Here is a 15223-nt window from a genome sequence, read left to right on the forward strand (position 1 = left end):
CCTGCACCCTGCCCGGCAGGCCTTTCTGCTCAAGCTGGTGGAGAACCTGTTCGCTGAGGGCAATGACCTGTTCCGGGAGAAGGACTACAAGCAGGCACTGGTGCAGTACATGGAGGGCCTGAACGTGGCTGACTACGCCGCCTCCGACCAGGTGGCCCTGCCCCGGGAGCTGCTGTGCAAGCTGCACGTCAACAGGGCCGCCTGCTACTTCACCATGGTGAGCTCCTCTCCTGCTCCCGCTGCCCTGACAGCCCAGCGACTGGGGACCCGCCACCATGATCCTCTGCAGCTCCACTGTCCGCTCCCGTGGCTTTCGACGCCAGCGCACAGCAGACACACCTGGAGAGCTTTTAGAGGGCTAATACATAATAAAGAAAGGTTTAAATGATATTGGTGCCCAAGCCCTCCCCCAGATGAGTTAAGTTAGACTCTCGGGGTGGCCTGGGCCCTGGCAGGAGTCTGTGGGCCGTCAGGGCTGAGGGCTGCTGCCCTCATCGTGTCCACTGCCTCTTTCTGCAAACCTCTGAGCGCTCCTGCCCCTGCCCCGGGGCTCCTGCCCTCCTCACACCCTCAACCTTACTCCTTTCTCCAGACTTCCAGCTTCCTCCTCCTTCCCTCCTCCCTCAGTCTCCAGCCTCCTCCTCTTCTCTGTCCTTGCTCACTGACACAGTCATTCCCTGACCCTGTGGGAGCCCTGCCGTGGGCTCTGTAGAGGATCCAGGCCGTTCTGGATAAACGGGTCTACCCGATACCCGTTCCCACCGTTCTGCGCGCTGAGCTGCCTTCCGCATTTCACTTCCTCTAGAGGTGCCTTTGTTCCTCTCAGTCCATGGTCTTCGGAGTGACCGGGCTCATCACTGTACAGTTTAAAGGCCTTTCCCCTCCATGTCCTGCCAGTGCCCCACAGCAGCCCCTTCAGCTGGACACACGGATGCCCTCGACTGAGCCTGAACGCCAGAGCTGTTTCCCGGAGCTCTCCAGCCCCTCCCTGACATCCTCCTCCTCTGCAGGGAAGGGAGGCTGGTCCTCAGTCCAGGGCGGGGCAGGAGGCTGGGGGAGGGAGGGTAACAGGCTGACCGGCCGCTGCCTGCTCCTCTCTGGCAGGGCCTGTATGAGAAGGCGCTGGAAGACAGCGAGAAGGCGCTGGGCTTGGACGGAGACAACATCCGGGCGCTGTTCCGCAAGGCTCGGGCCCTGACCGAGCTGGGGCGCCATAAGGAGGCCTATGCGTGCAGCAGCCGGTGCTCCCTGGCCCTGCCCCACGTGAGTGCGGCCCTGCAGCCTTGCCCACAGAGGCCAGGCTCCCAGCCCTCTGCACTGGCCCTCTCTGGCGCCAGGCACCACACCTCTCTGAGCCTCACTTTCCTCCGCTGAGACACTGATATTAACACCAGGCATTGCTGAAAATACAGTGTGTATTGACTTACTTAATCCTTGTGGTAATCCTTAGAGATAGAGATAGACACTGTTATTATACCCATTTTAAAGATGAGGAGACAGAGGCACAGAGAGAAAGAAACTTACCCAAGATCCCAGCTAGGGGCTGGCAGAGCCAAGACTTGAACCCAGGCAGTCTGACTCTTAACTTCCACACTCTGAGAGTACAGGGTTGCAGTGGGCACCAAACGGGGTGCCACATGTGCTGGGACCTGATGTCCAGGCTGTCATCAGGTGGGGACGGTCAATGGGAAAAAAACCAATCGAGGGTCTTGCTTGCCCCAGCCCATGCACAGCTGGGTGCACAGCCCCTCTGCATTCATTCGTCAGCTTAACAACTGTTTACTAAGTGCCCACAGAGTGCCTAGATCTGTGCCTGTCAGGTACCCACAGTCTATTAGGAGACAAATGGAGACAAGCCTGGGGTCTAGGCCTGGCTCCACTACAGAGCCCTGGCATGATCTCAGACAAAGCACCGCCCATCTCTGCACAGCAGTTCCACATCTATAAAGTGCCCTTCCTACTTTATCTCTGAAATAATGGGTGTGAAAGGGCTTGGAGAAGGGTAAATGCTGCCCAGGAAGGGCTGAGAGAGTTCAGGAGTGGTCAGGATCCTGGAGGGCTCCCTGGAGGAGGCAGGGCTTGAGTGGGGCTGGAAGAAGCAATTTGGGTGGGCAAAGCAGAGAGGAGGCTGTATGCACAGTGATTAAGGATGTCAGTGCCAGAGAATTGGCCTGCGTTTCGGTTCTAATCTTGAGTCTGCCACCTACTAGCTCTGTGACCTTGGACACACGGTTTAGCCCCTCTGAGTCTTATATATAAGACTGTAAAGTGGGGGTGGTAACATACCATGCATCATAGGGCTGTGCTGAGGATGGAATCAGAAAATCACACAGGGCAGTTGGCACAGTGGCTGGACACAGTAAGTGTCCTGGTATTATACTTTCTATTTATTATTCTTGCTTCTCCAATGCAGTTTACTTTACAATTGAGAACCTCTCATATGACCTAGTGCCCAACCTGTACTACATTTTCCAGCGTCTGAAGCAGGTCCACATCCGGGTCCCATGACTACCCACTCGTTGAGGGGCAGGGTGGCTCTCACCCTACTGTACAGGTCAGGGAGCTGGGCCCCGCGAGGGCTGGTAACTCCCCTGAGGAAAGTATCCAAACAAGGACTTCTGACTTCGAGTTGGAGAATTCCCCCATTTTCCAGTCCTTATGGGTAAACACTGACTGGGCCCTGCTCCTTGCTGGGCATCAGGACCAGAGGTGACCCAGACCCTGGACTCTAGGAGTTCGTCTGTGAGGTGGGGAGGTGGACGAAGGTACAGGATGTCACAGGATCCCTGTTGTCCCTTTGTAGCCCGGACTGCAGTCACTGTTTCTCTGTTTACTGATTGGTTTCCCCACTAGACTGGCGCCTCCGTGAGGCCTGGGCCCCGTCTGCCCTGTGACTGTGGTGTCCCCGGCCCCTAGCTTGTGGCTGGCACACAGCACACAGAAAGTAGCACAGACTTGGAGGGAGGAAGGAATGCAGGTTCTGTAACTGAGCACCAACCATGGACCAGGCGCATTCTAGACTTCACTTCACTCCTTTGGGCCTGTGTTCCATCCCTGTGACCTCATTTGCAGAGAGTTCCAAAACATTTTTTGATGAAAGAAGCACGTTGTAGAACAAATAATAGGTATAATATGATCTCACTTATATAAAAAAAAGAAAAAAAAAACCCACAAAGCAAAAGTAAGCCTCCTTTGTCGTCCATATGCGCGTATGTAAATTCCCAGGTAAGATCTGTAGGGAAACACAGCAGCACTGTTGGCTGTGCTCCCCCTGGGGAGGGGCCTAGGGTGAGGGTGGGGCTGATCCAGGGAAGCAGGTGCTCTTCCTCTAACATTTCAGCCTTCTACAGTGACACTGTTACTTGACGAATTGTGGAAACAAAAGGAAAATATTGAAATAAAACCCCCAAATTAGTCCTGTCCACTCCCCTCAATACAAGGAAAAACAGAAGCATGGGTTCCTGGCCCCAGCCCTACCGCGCACTGGCTGTGTGACTGGGGAAGCCCACGTCCCCTCCCAGGGTCCTGCTTCCTTATCCATAACCTGGGGTAACAGGGACCCCCCTTGCAGGGCTGCACAGGTGTCCGGAGCATAGCTCTTGAGTCAGGGCGGACTAACCACCCTACCCTGTGTCTTTCCTTCCCAGGATGAAAGTGTAACTCACCTTGGTCAGGAACTGGCTCAGAAGCTTGGGCTGCGAGTTCGGAAGGCGTATAAGAGGCCCCAGGTAGGTGGGCCCTGGGCGCTGGGGCCTGGGCAGGGATGGAGATGGGGAGACCTGAAGAGGGTGACCAGGAGCCTTTGGGAGATGTGCGTGGACAGGACCGGGGCCAGGACAGGACAGAGGGGGTGACGGCAGCTGATCTTCCCTGTGTTGGCTGAAAGCCCTGGGACGACTTCCAGAACCTTTTGGCAAAGGAAAGAACAGCCAAAGCTTCCAGCTCACCTTAGACACCAGCCATTCAAACCCGCTCCGTCCCCTGCCCTGGCCGATTTCAACACCCTGGAGATGGCCTCAGTTGACATTGGCGTCCTTTAGCCTCGTGTTCTCAAATCACCCCTGTGTGGTGCATATTTGAAATGTTGGTACCTGTTTGGCTTGTTCAGATCCACGTGCATTCATCTGGCTCCTACATTTGGCCAGGAAGCCGCACACCGGGGAGGGTATGGCTTTAGAATCTCTGCCGTGGCCTTGAGCAAGTTAGTTCTCTCTCCACCCTCTTTTCCTGATCTGGGATGTGGGGAAAATTATGCCCGCCTCAGAGGGCTCTTGGGGGATCAAAGGGAGAGAGGTTTGAGGTGGTGCCTAGCACAGTGCTGGGCTCACAGTGGGAGCGTGTATGTGGAAGTCCTCTGCCCAGGCCATGGTTGCAGGAAGAAACGCCTGAAGCTGACCCAGGTGACTCCCTGCAGGCCTGGGGGCAGGGAGCTCAGAGGGCACCGCAGACCCCACCCGCCTTGTTAGGGCTCCTCTGCTGCCCTGGCTGGTGGGACCCTGAGCACGTTCGCAGAATCGTCATCTCTTCTCACGTCTCTCCAATCTCTGACAGGAATTGGAAACCTTTTCTCTGCTCAGTAACGGCACTGCGGCTGGTGTGGCAGATCAGGTAGGATGGGGACCAGGACCCCGAGCCTCCCTCCCCCACCCCAACCCGCCCCAGGACCAACCTATCTTGGTTCAACCATCATGAGAGCTTTAGGTTCATTCTCTGGGTTATAAATGACCTCAAGCAGCAGGGCCAGAGGTATCACACTGAAGGGTTGGGCTCAATCTGTCCTTGTCCCCCCTGCTGCAAGGCAGGCCCCTGCCTTGGGAAGAGGGGTGACTGACAGCTTGGGCCCAGGCCAGGGTCTTGAGGGCAGCCCTGGGACCCACAGCACCTCCATGTCCCAAGAGGGGCCTCCTGTGACCACAGGGGCAAAGTATGAGGATGAGCTGTGGCTGCCGGTGCTGGGAATGGTCACTGCAGGGGAACCGTCAGGGTACGCTCACTCGTGGACCCCTGAGAAAGAAAACAGATGGCAGCAGGCAGGGTGGGAGTAGGAAGGAGGGAGAAAGGCAGCTGAGACCAGACCACCAGGCCTTGTCCTGGTTGGGGGCGGGAGTGGCAGGGCCCAGCACACACATCAAACCCCACCGCCCGCCATACAGGGACTGCTCAGGTGGACTTGGGGAGGGACAGGCCGTAAGAGCGCGGCTGGCGGCTGGTGTCCTGCCTCTTCGTTGCACGTAAGGGGAGAGTGAGGCACGAGAGTGAGGAGGGGACTTGGCCAGTGTCACACAGTAGGCCCCTGTCCCCCCAGAGCATGACAACACTTTCATTCATTCACTCAACAGACTCCCAGGGAACCACTTCTTGCTCCTGAGCTGCTGCTGGGCCAGAGCTGAGTTAGGCGTGTCCTTGCCCTTGGGGCCTACCAGGCTGCAAGGGAGGCAGATATGGACCTGCCTGTGTAGCAGTCATGATGGTTTGTAACCAAAAATCGTTAGGCCTGGCACCTACTGGGTCCTCAAAAAAAATAAAATTAAGTGAATGTCTGAGTCTGTTCAGGCTGCTATAACAAGATGCCAGGAATTCCCTGGCGGTCCACTGGTTAGGACTCAGCGCTCTCACTTCTGGGGCCTGGGTTCGATCCCTGGTCGGGGCACTAAGATCCTGCAAGCCGTGAGGTGCAGCCAAAAAAAAAAAAGCCACGTATTGGGTGACTTATAAACAAAAGAAATTTATTACTCACAGTTCTGGAGACTGGGAAGTCCAAGATCAAGGTGCTGGCAGATTCGATGTCTAGAGAGGACCCATGTCCCGGTTCATAGATGGTCTTCTAGTTGTAACCTCACATGAAGGGCAGAAGGGATCTCTCTGGGGTTTCTTTTATAAGGGCCATAATCTCATTCATGAGGGCTCCACTCTTATGACCTAATCACCTCCCAAAGGCCACACCTCCTAATACCATAATTTTGGGGGTTAGGATTTCAACATACAAGTTTCTGGGGGACAAACATTCAGACCATAGCAGTGAGTGAATGAATACATAATCACAAATAATTTCACAGTGTCTGGAGGGAGGTGCTATTTACCCACTATTACAAAGGAGAAACTGAGGCACAGAGAAGTTAGGAGACTTGTCTGAGTTTGTCCAGTATGTGCCAGGCACTGAGCTGGGGCCTGGGTACATACATGCTGAATAAAACAAACATGGTCCCTGCCCTCAAAGAGCTCACAGTCCAGGGCAGATGGACACTAGCCGTTTCTGGTTACAAACCATGAGGAGAGCTCTAAAGGCAGAGGGTGGGGAGCTGTGGGCCACTGGGCCTGGGAGGCCTGATTTAGACTGGGCGTCAGCAATCTGTAAGTTGAAACCCTAAGTTGAGAGTAGGGCAGGGGCAGGGTGTGTGGGTAGAAAAATTCCAGAGGGCAAGGTATGTACAAAGGCCCTGAGGCTGGGAGGAGCTCAGAGTATAGGAGGGACCAAGTGGAGGGGGCCCAGTGGGGCTGGAACAGTAGATAGAAGCCAGAGCACCTAGTCCCTGGTGAGGTCTTCATCGTAAGAGTGTTGGGAAAGCACTGAAGGCAGATAGCACTGATTTCATTCATTAATTCAGAAGATTTATTGAGTGCTTCTGTGTGCCCATCATAGAATTGATCTAGGCACTGGGGACACAGCAGAGGGAGAAACAGCCAAAGAGCCCCACCCTCATAAACCTTGGTCTAATTGGGGGAGACAAACAAAAAGGGGTAAACAAAAAGTGATCAGTGCCTTGGAGAAGGGAGCTGGGGAGGCCAGGCTATTGGTGGGGGGTGGATGGGTTGCAGGGTTTTTAAATTTTATTTTATTTATTTATTTTAAACCTAACTTTTTTTTTAAAGATTTTTTTTGATGTGGACCATTTTTAAAGTCTTTACTGAATTTGTTACAATATTGCTTCTGTTTTGTTTTGGTTTTTTGGCCATAAGGCATGTGGGCTCTTAGCTCCCGGGCCAGGGATCCAACCCCCGCTCCCTGCATTGGGAGACAAAGTCTCAACCACTGGACCGCCAGGGAAGTCCCTGGGTTGCAGTTTTAAACAGTAAATAGTGAGAGGGAGATACATGAGCAAAGACCCAAAGGAGATGAGGAGTGAACTATGAGGGGGTCTGGGGGACCAGACAGAGGGAACAGCCAGTGCAAAGGCCGTGAAGCAGGAGTGTGCCCAGTGTGTGCGAAGAACAGCCAGGAAGCCAGCACGGCTGGAGAGGGCTGTGCAGGGCTCCTCTTCCCACCTGCCAGAGGTGAAGGGGAGGCAGGGAGCCATCCAGGCAGATCTTATACAGAGTTCCCAGATCTCGGGCTCCTGCCTCATTCCTGGAGCCAGAGAAACTAAGGCTCCCTTTTGTTTTCTGCTGATAGTGGCACGATTGTGCATTATAGGGCAACTCTGGGGAGACCCTGGCTGGGTATGTTATGGGGTATCTGCGTTCCTTCCTTCTCTTCCCACAGTGACTGCCCTGGTTCAGGTTGCATCCCACTCTTCCAGGTCGTGGCTGGCCTCCCCTCCTCGTCCCCTTGACACTGTCTGGACTCCTCTTCCTGTCCTCCAACACTGCTGCTGGATGAACTCCGACAGCCTGGCCTCGTGGGGCTCTCCCCAGCTTAGAAACCCTCAGTGGTTGTAAATTAAAGTATCTGAGGGACTTCCCTGCTGGTCCAGTGGTTAAGACTCTGCGCGCTTTCACTGCTGAGGGCCCGGGTTCAATCCCTGGTTGGGGAACTAAGATCCAACAAGCCGCACAGTGCAGCCGAATAAATAAACAAATAAATAATAAAATATCTGTTTAAAAGTACTGTTATTAATCAACATCCGGATACTGTAGCCTGACATTCAGGCCACTCCACGGTCTGCTTCCAAACTCCCTCTCTGTCCTCAGCATCTTCTCCGCACGCGCCAGACGATGTGTGCGCACCCATCCCCTCGGCTCCGTGGTGAGCTCACTCAAGAGTGGAGACGTGGGGGTCCTCTCACTGATGGCGTGACCTAGAGGAAATGACGTCATGTCCTAGCCTTATGTCCGCTCTGTACAAGGGAGATGACAGTCGTGCCCGGTTCCCAGGGTGGTGGTGCGGATGGGATGAGGGCGGTGGTGCCTGAGGCAAGGCCAATGCTCACACCCCTTCCCTCCAGCCAGCTCACAGGTCTCTTCCAGGACCAGGGACAGGGAGCCTGCCTGCAGGTCCTCGCAGGCAGCGAGGGGGTGCGTAGTGTGTCAGCTGTTCATCACAGCAAGCAGAGTGGCACTGGGCACGCACAGCAGGTGCTCGGAAGATCTTTGTTGAATGACTAAATGATCATGGCCAAAGGGCCACAGCAGATGTGGGTGGAATGCCCAGCTCCACAAGGGCCAACCCTCGGTGTCCACGGAGTCTGTAGCCAGGGGACCAGAGATGGTGCCGTGCGTGGCAGTGGCCACCCCGGCCCCTGCCAAACCAGTCACCCAGCCCTGCAAACTTTCTGGGGCCCGCACCACATGCACAGAGGCCAGGGCTGGTCACAGTGATGGGGGTCTGCGAGAAGCCCAGGCAGAGTGGACTCCACGGTGGAAGGGACCAGCTCAGACCCTGCCCCGGCGCACTAGCCTGGTGCCATACATGTGTACAGGTGTGCGCCCGTGCACCCACCCCCAACATTCACCACACACTCCCACACCCACATACCACACTCCCACACATAGTGGCCTCAGGACACACTGCGACAGGGGGAGTGTCCCAGCCAGATCCCCTGACCTTCTGTAGGTTCTTCATAGACACTGCGTGCGAGCCTGGCCATGGGGATCCCCGCGGGATTCTCCAGTGTCGGGGGTGCCAGCCAGGCAGTCATTCCACACGCGTGCCTGGGCGTGGAGACTGCACGTGCTGTGCCCACAGGGAGCTGCTTACGGCCTGGGCAACAGCAAGGGCCTGTGGGCACCGTGTCTGTGCCAGAGCTGCCTCTTGGCAGCGTGGGGAGCAAGACACAAGGAGGGCTGTGGGCTTCCCTGGTGGCGCAGTGGTTGAGAGTCCACCTGCCGATACAGGGGACACGGGTTCGTGTCCTGGTCTGGGAAGATCCCACGTGCCGCGGAGCGGCTGGGCCCATGAGCCATGGCCGCTGAGCCTGTGTATCCGGAGCCTGTGCTCCGCAACGGGAGAGGCCACAGCAGTGAGAGGCCCGCGTACCGCAAAAAAAAAAAAAAAATGGAGGGCTGTGAGTTCTAGGACCAGACAGAGCCTGAGGCAGCCTTGGCTTCAGTCTCACCTTGGATGTCACAGAGCCAGGCTGGCAGGATTGGGGCAGGTAGAGAGGAGGGAGCAGCTCGCACAAAGGCGTGCAGGCAGGTGGGGAAGTGCACGCCACAGCCCAGAGCTGGACACGAGCCAGGCAAGTCCACTCGGGCCAAATGTGGAAGCCAGTGAACGAGAACACTAGTTTACCCAGGCCAACCTCCTGGTGGCTTGGATTTAAAATTCGATGCTACACATTTAACAAACACGGCACTTCCTGTGTGTCAGGCACAGTTCTAAGCTCTGTACAAATGTCAAGTGATCTCATCCTTTATTTTTTAAATTAATTAATTTATTTATTTATTTATTTATTTATGGCTGTGTTGAGTCTTCGTTGCTGTGCACAGGCTTTCTCTAGTCTAAGCTCTGTACAAATGTCAAGTGATCTCATCCATTTATTTATTTATTTATTTATTTATTTATTTATTTATTTATTTATTTATTTATTTATGGCTGTGTTGAGTCTTCGTTGCTGTGCGCGGGCTTTTTCTAGTTGCGGCGAGCGGGGGCTACTCCTCGGTGTAGTGCATGGGCTTCTCATTGTTGCGGAGCAAGGGCTCTAGGCGCATGGGCTTCAGTAGTTGTGGCACGTGGGCTCAGTAGTTGTGGCTCAGTAGTTGTGGCGCATGGGCTTAGTTGCTCCGCGGCATGTGGGGTCTTCCTGGACCAGGGATCAAACCCATGTCCCCTGCATTGGCAGGCGGATTCTTAACCACTGTGCCACCAGGGAGGTCCTGATCTCATCCTTTTTAAGGTAGAAGGAGGTGCATGACTGTATCATTCTCACTTTACAGATAAGGAAACGGGCCCAGAGGGGATGAGGAGCTTGGCAAGGCCATAGGGCAAGCTTGGGCCCAGCTTTCCCTCCAACAGAAGGTCCACGGGTGGCAGTGGGATCCCACCTGGGCTGGTTCAGCCTGGGGCTGTAACTGGGGGAGGGGACACTGGTGATTCAGGAGTGGCACTTGCAGCTTCGAGCTTCGAACTCTCCCTGCCTGGCACATGCGTGGAGGGCTCTGTAAAACACCTCCCTTGACGGGTGAGGAGATGGAGCTCAGAGGTTATATCCCTTCCCCTGAGGGCATTCCGGCAAGGGGCAGATGTGAGGCTTGTCTGACCCCACTCCCCCTGCCTCTGGCCTGTGCCCATCCAGCCCCCTGGTTAATTAGCATCAGCAGTAGTCACTTGGGGAGGGGCCTTGAGTGCTGGGCAACGTGGCCTTCCCAGCCTGTGTCTGTCTGACCTGCCCTGTCCTCTTCTCCACAGGGATCTTCCAATGGATTGGGGTCCATAGATGACATCGAAACAGGTAGTGTCCCTGACATGAGAGGATGAGGTGGAAATGGGCCCTGGGGAGAGCTCAGCCCCTCCCTGCCAAGACCCCCGGAGGTCAGATGGGTCAAGCACCTGCCATCCCCAGCCCTGTAGACAGGGCTCCTGGGGGCTCCCTCCCCTGGGGACTACCTGAAGCATGAAAGAAAATAGTGGGTTCAGGAAAACAGACTCCCCTGCAGGGCGGGGAGAGCGTCACTCCAGCCTGGGAGGGTGAGGGGCTGCCTCAGTGGGGTAGCCGTGGCCCTACCCCCGCCAGGAGTCCACCTTTCTCCAAGTCCTCCTCTCCCTTTCTCTTCCTCACTGGCTTCCAGGAGGGGTCACATTTTAAAAGTGTCCTTGAGAGAGGGCATTGCATACCCCAGAGGTGGGCTATTCAGGCACTGACCAGGCCCATCCGAGGAACACTGCAGAACGAAAGGCCCCTCTCCCACCACACGGGGCTTCCCTTTGCTACGGCCTAGCCTCCCCCGATAGGGTCAGGCCAGCAGGGCAGGCAGGGCTCCTAGCGGGAGCCAGGGAAAGGGGAAAAGGTGTTGGAGGCGGACCTCAGGCCCTAGGACACCACCCCCGACTCCCACCAAGCAGGACCCCCTGCAGCTACTGAGCCCACCCCCATCCACAGACTGCTACATGGACCTGCGAGGCTCCCCGGCCCCCCTCCCCTCCCCGCCCCCCATGCCCCTCTTCCCTCACGTTCTGGACCTGCTGGCCCCCCTGGACAGCAGCAGCGGGGCCCTCCCCGGCACCGAGAGTCTGGATGACTTCTCCGATGGGGACGTCTTCGGTCCGGAGCTGGACACCCTCCTGGACTCACTGGTGAGCCGTGCTGCCCCCTCCTTTTCCCGGAACCCTTCTCCCCCCCTGGGACCCCATCACATCCATGCTCACGTCCCGTGTCGGGGGGAGGGAAGGCCCCATCTCACGTCGCAGTTGCAGAAACTGAGGCCTCGGGGGTAGGGGAGGGACTCGCTCTGGATAGAAACACAAAAGTGCAGAACGTTGGTCCAGAAGGGTCTGTAAAGCTCCCTGGCTCCACCTGTGGGACAGGTCGGGACTGAGGCCGCTGGGGTGCGAGGTGGGGAGCCTCACCCGGGACTGCCCAAGCCTGGGCCTGCCCAAGCCTGGGCGCTCGTGCTCTCCTCCAGCCCCTCCCTCTCCTCCCTCTGTTCCCACCTTGCAGTCTCTGGTGCAGGGTGGCCTGCCTGGCAGTGGCGTGCCCAGCGAGTTGCCCCAGCTGATACCTGTGTTCCCCGGCGGGACCCCGCTGCTGCCACCTGTGGTGGGTGGCTCCATCCCCGTCTCCAGCCCACTGCCCCCTGCCTCCTTCGGCCTCGTCATGGACCCCTCCAAGAAGCTGGCTGCCTCGGTGCTGGATGCCCTTGACCCACCAGGCTCGGCGCTGGACTCCCTGGACCTGCTGCCGTACTCGGAGACCCGACTGGACGCCCTCGACAGCTTCGGGTCAACCCGTGGCTCCCTGGACAAGCCCAGCTCCTTCATGGGTGAGGCCTGGAGGGGCACACTCACCCCCACCCCCTGTGCAGTTGGGATTACAACTCTTGTTTTGCCTCATGGTCTGGGGCCAGGTCTTCTGGCTTTGTGTCTCCTGTAGTGCCCAGCACAGGGCGGGGCTGAGGCCTGAGGGGCTGGGTGTCTTGTTTAAGGTCACAGAGCAGGGCTGGGGTAGTCCAGGATTCCAGACTTGCAGTGTGGTGCTCTTCACCCAGGCTTCCAGGGCCCTGGGTTCACCAGATTGGTGGGCGGATGGTCCTGAGGCTGGGGGAGGGGGTGCCAGGTCATGGACTCCTCCAGCACCACTCTGACCTAGGGACCCCGCAAGGAAACAGACCCGCCTGGGCCTCTGCAGGATCGGCTTTCCGACAGTCAGACCTAGCTCAGGGCGCTCACTGCCAAGGGGGGTGCGTGGGGCTGCAGGGGGCACAGATGGGCTTCACAGAGACTTCCTGGAGGAGGTGATAGCTGAGCAGGGTCATGTGCTGGCAGAGGAAGCAGTGCAACACAGGTCTAGCGATAGAGGGCCTGGCGGATGAGCAGTGGAGTTGGCCGGAGGGGGAGTGGGTTGGGGGCCTTGAAGGCCTGAGGCTAGTCTCACCGGGCCCGCGAGCCAAGCTGAGGAGCTCGGGCTTTCTCCCGGGGGCTGTGGGGTTGCAGAAGGTGTAAGCACAGGGTGGACACGCCCAGGCTGGGACATTTCTCTGTCCCCGGGCGGTGGCCCAAATGGGAGAGGATGTGTGGCCTGGATGGCTTCTCCAAGTTAGAAATACGGAAGAGAAAGTCCTTGGAGGGTCCTCATGCCCTTCAGAGCAGGGCAGGTGACCCCTGTGTCTTCTTGCCCAGAGGAAGCCAACTCACAGGACCATCGTCCCCTGAGCGGTACTCAGAAACCAGCCCCCTCGGTGAGTGACTCGGCGAGAATTGGTGCGCAGGTACCTCGTGCTCTCCAGGGGATGGAGGGAAAGTGGTTGTGGTCTCCAGAGTCAGGGGTGAGCCCTCAGTGTGGGATAAGGTGCTGCATCCCCCAAGGAGGCCAAGAGCGGACGGGCCAGAGATGGTCTCTTCCCAGCCCTTCCAAATCCTTCCTGGCCCAGCCGTGTGCTGGGAGGGTGAGCAGAGGGCACCGCCCGCCCTTGTCTGGCCAAATCGGACATCGAGGCTCAGAGGAGTTAAGTAACCTCTCCAGGGTCAGTAACATCCGTGGTCTCAGGACTCAGCCAGGTTTGAGTTGAGGACAGCACTTGACCAGGACTTAGGTGGCCTGTACTCTGGCCTTGGCCTAGACATTAGCTGTGTGGCCCTGGGGAAGCCACCTAACCTCTCTGAGTTTTGCCTTCTTCCCCATCTGTTGATGCCTTGGGGGCTTGGGAGAGAGGATGGGAATGGGGGAGGGCCTGTGCTTAGGCCCCAATCAGGGCCACTCCTGTTTCTCCACTTTCATGTTGGGTTTTAACTCAAGGAAAGGTTCTGGGCCAAGGTCACTGTCACCCTGATCTAATCCTGCTGGATTCTTGGATCATGTTACAAGGGGCTCCCCAGCTGGGAGGGTGGAGGAAGAGGGAGGGTCCTGGGCTGCAGTTCTGCTCTTGGGTGGGATTGGGGGATGTCACAGTGCCCCCCAACCTCTGGTGCCCAGGTTGGTTCTGGTGGCACCAGCCATCGTCCAGCACCCCAAATGGCCAACCTCCCCCTGTCACAGCCAGAGCCTTCCATGCCCAACACCACCTTGCTCATCAAGAACCCCTTGGCTGCCACCCACGAGTTCAAGCAGGCGTGCCAGCTCTGCTACCCCAAAACAGGTAAGGTCACACCTTCATACTCCACCCCTCTGCCCAGAGATGCCGGGAATCTCAGGAGTGTAGAATCCCAGAATGACAGAATCCTAGTGTACCAGTCAGAGATAAGTATGGGAAGACAGAAGCCCCGCCGGCTACTCCGAGCAGACAGGGATGTCATGTGGGAGGCGGGGACTTTGAAAACTGCTGGAAAGCCTAGAGGAGTGGAAGCCTGGAGATTCCACCAGGCCTTTGGGCTACTTCTCCACAAGCTGAAGCCCAGAAGCCAGGGTCCACCACTCTCACACAGAGCCCAGGGGGCTGCCGGGATTGCTGGCTGGCATCACAGCCACCCCACAGCCCAGAGGCTGAGGAAGGCAGGGTTCAGCTGGCTGCTGCAAAAACACATCTGCCGAGGAAAGGCGGCCTGCACCTCTGTCCACATCCTCTCCGTCCACCTCTTGCTGGGTGAATTCAAACCTTGCCTAGAACCCAGGGGGCAGAGGAGTCTGGGAAATGTACTTCCTAGGCTTCCAGCCCTCAAATCCAAGGGAGACTGTAGGAGCAATTCAAAGTAGATGCCCAGTGTTGGTAGACACTTTTCAGCACACCTAGAATTTCAGAATTCTAGAATCATCTTTTTTTTTTTAAATTTATTTAATTTTGGCTGCATTGGCTCTTCATTGCTGCACGCGGACTTCCTCTAGTTGCGGGGAGTGGGGGCTACTCTTCGTTGCGGTGCACGGGCTTCTCACTGTGGTGGCTTCTCTTGTTGTGGAGCACGGGCTCCAGGCGCGCAGGCTTCAGTAGTTGTGGCTCGTGGGCTCCAGAGCGCAGGCTCAGTAGTTGTGGCGCACGGGCTTAGTTGCTCCTCAGCGTGTGGGATCCTCCCGGACCAGGGCTCGAACCTGTGTCCCCCGCATTGGCAGGCGGATTCTTAACCACTGTGCCACCAGGGAAGTCCCAGAATTTCAGAATTCTAGACTCTAAGACTCGCGGTATTTCATTTGCCAGAATCCCATAGTTCCGACATTTTAGAATATTCTCTTGGTATCTCAGGGTTACAGATCTTACCAGTCTAGAGTTCTCCCTCTCAGAGGTGCTGACGCTGACAGGACCTCAGAGGTCATCGAGTTGCTGTTGTCCACCCCCTCCCCCCTCCCCCTCACACGCATGTCACCCCTGACAGAGTCGTCCTGCCAAAGCCCGCGGCCCCGTGGGGCTGGGGAGCAGAGCGCCATCTTGCTGGAGGGCTATGCCCGTGGGGAAGTGTCTTCCTTGCACAGACCACGCCAGCCTC

At 56.9% G+C, this 15223-nt stretch overlaps 1 protein-coding gene across 2 annotated transcripts in view; it reads left to right on the forward strand.

Moving 5' to 3' along the window:
• Positions 1–15223, forward strand: part of ZC3H7B (zinc finger CCCH-type containing 7B) — a 55215-nt gene that overhangs the window by 24669 nt on the left and 15323 nt on the right. The window contains exons 4-12 of one of the 2 annotated variants that reach the window (XM_082635139.1): positions 20–217; positions 1105–1263; positions 3648–3728; positions 4552–4608; positions 10565–10607; positions 11256–11449; positions 11814–12135; positions 12992–13050; positions 13848–13947. In XM_082635139.1, the coding sequence (XP_082491265.1) occupies positions 20–217; positions 1105–1263; positions 3648–3728; positions 4552–4608; positions 10565–10607; positions 11256–11449; positions 11814–12135; positions 12992–13050; positions 13848–13947 (1213 nt within the window). The remainder of the gene's footprint in view (positions 1–19; positions 218–1104; positions 1264–3647; positions 3729–4551; positions 4609–10564; positions 10608–11255; positions 11450–11813; positions 12136–12991; positions 13051–13847; positions 13948–15223) is intronic. The other variant, XM_082635140.1, reaches the window with a different exon arrangement.

Source organism: Mesoplodon mirus, assembly GCF_964341445.2.
Source record: "Mesoplodon mirus genome assembly, chromosome: 11".
Classification (NCBI taxonomy): Eukaryota; Metazoa; Chordata; class Mammalia; order Artiodactyla; family Ziphiidae; genus Mesoplodon; species Mesoplodon mirus.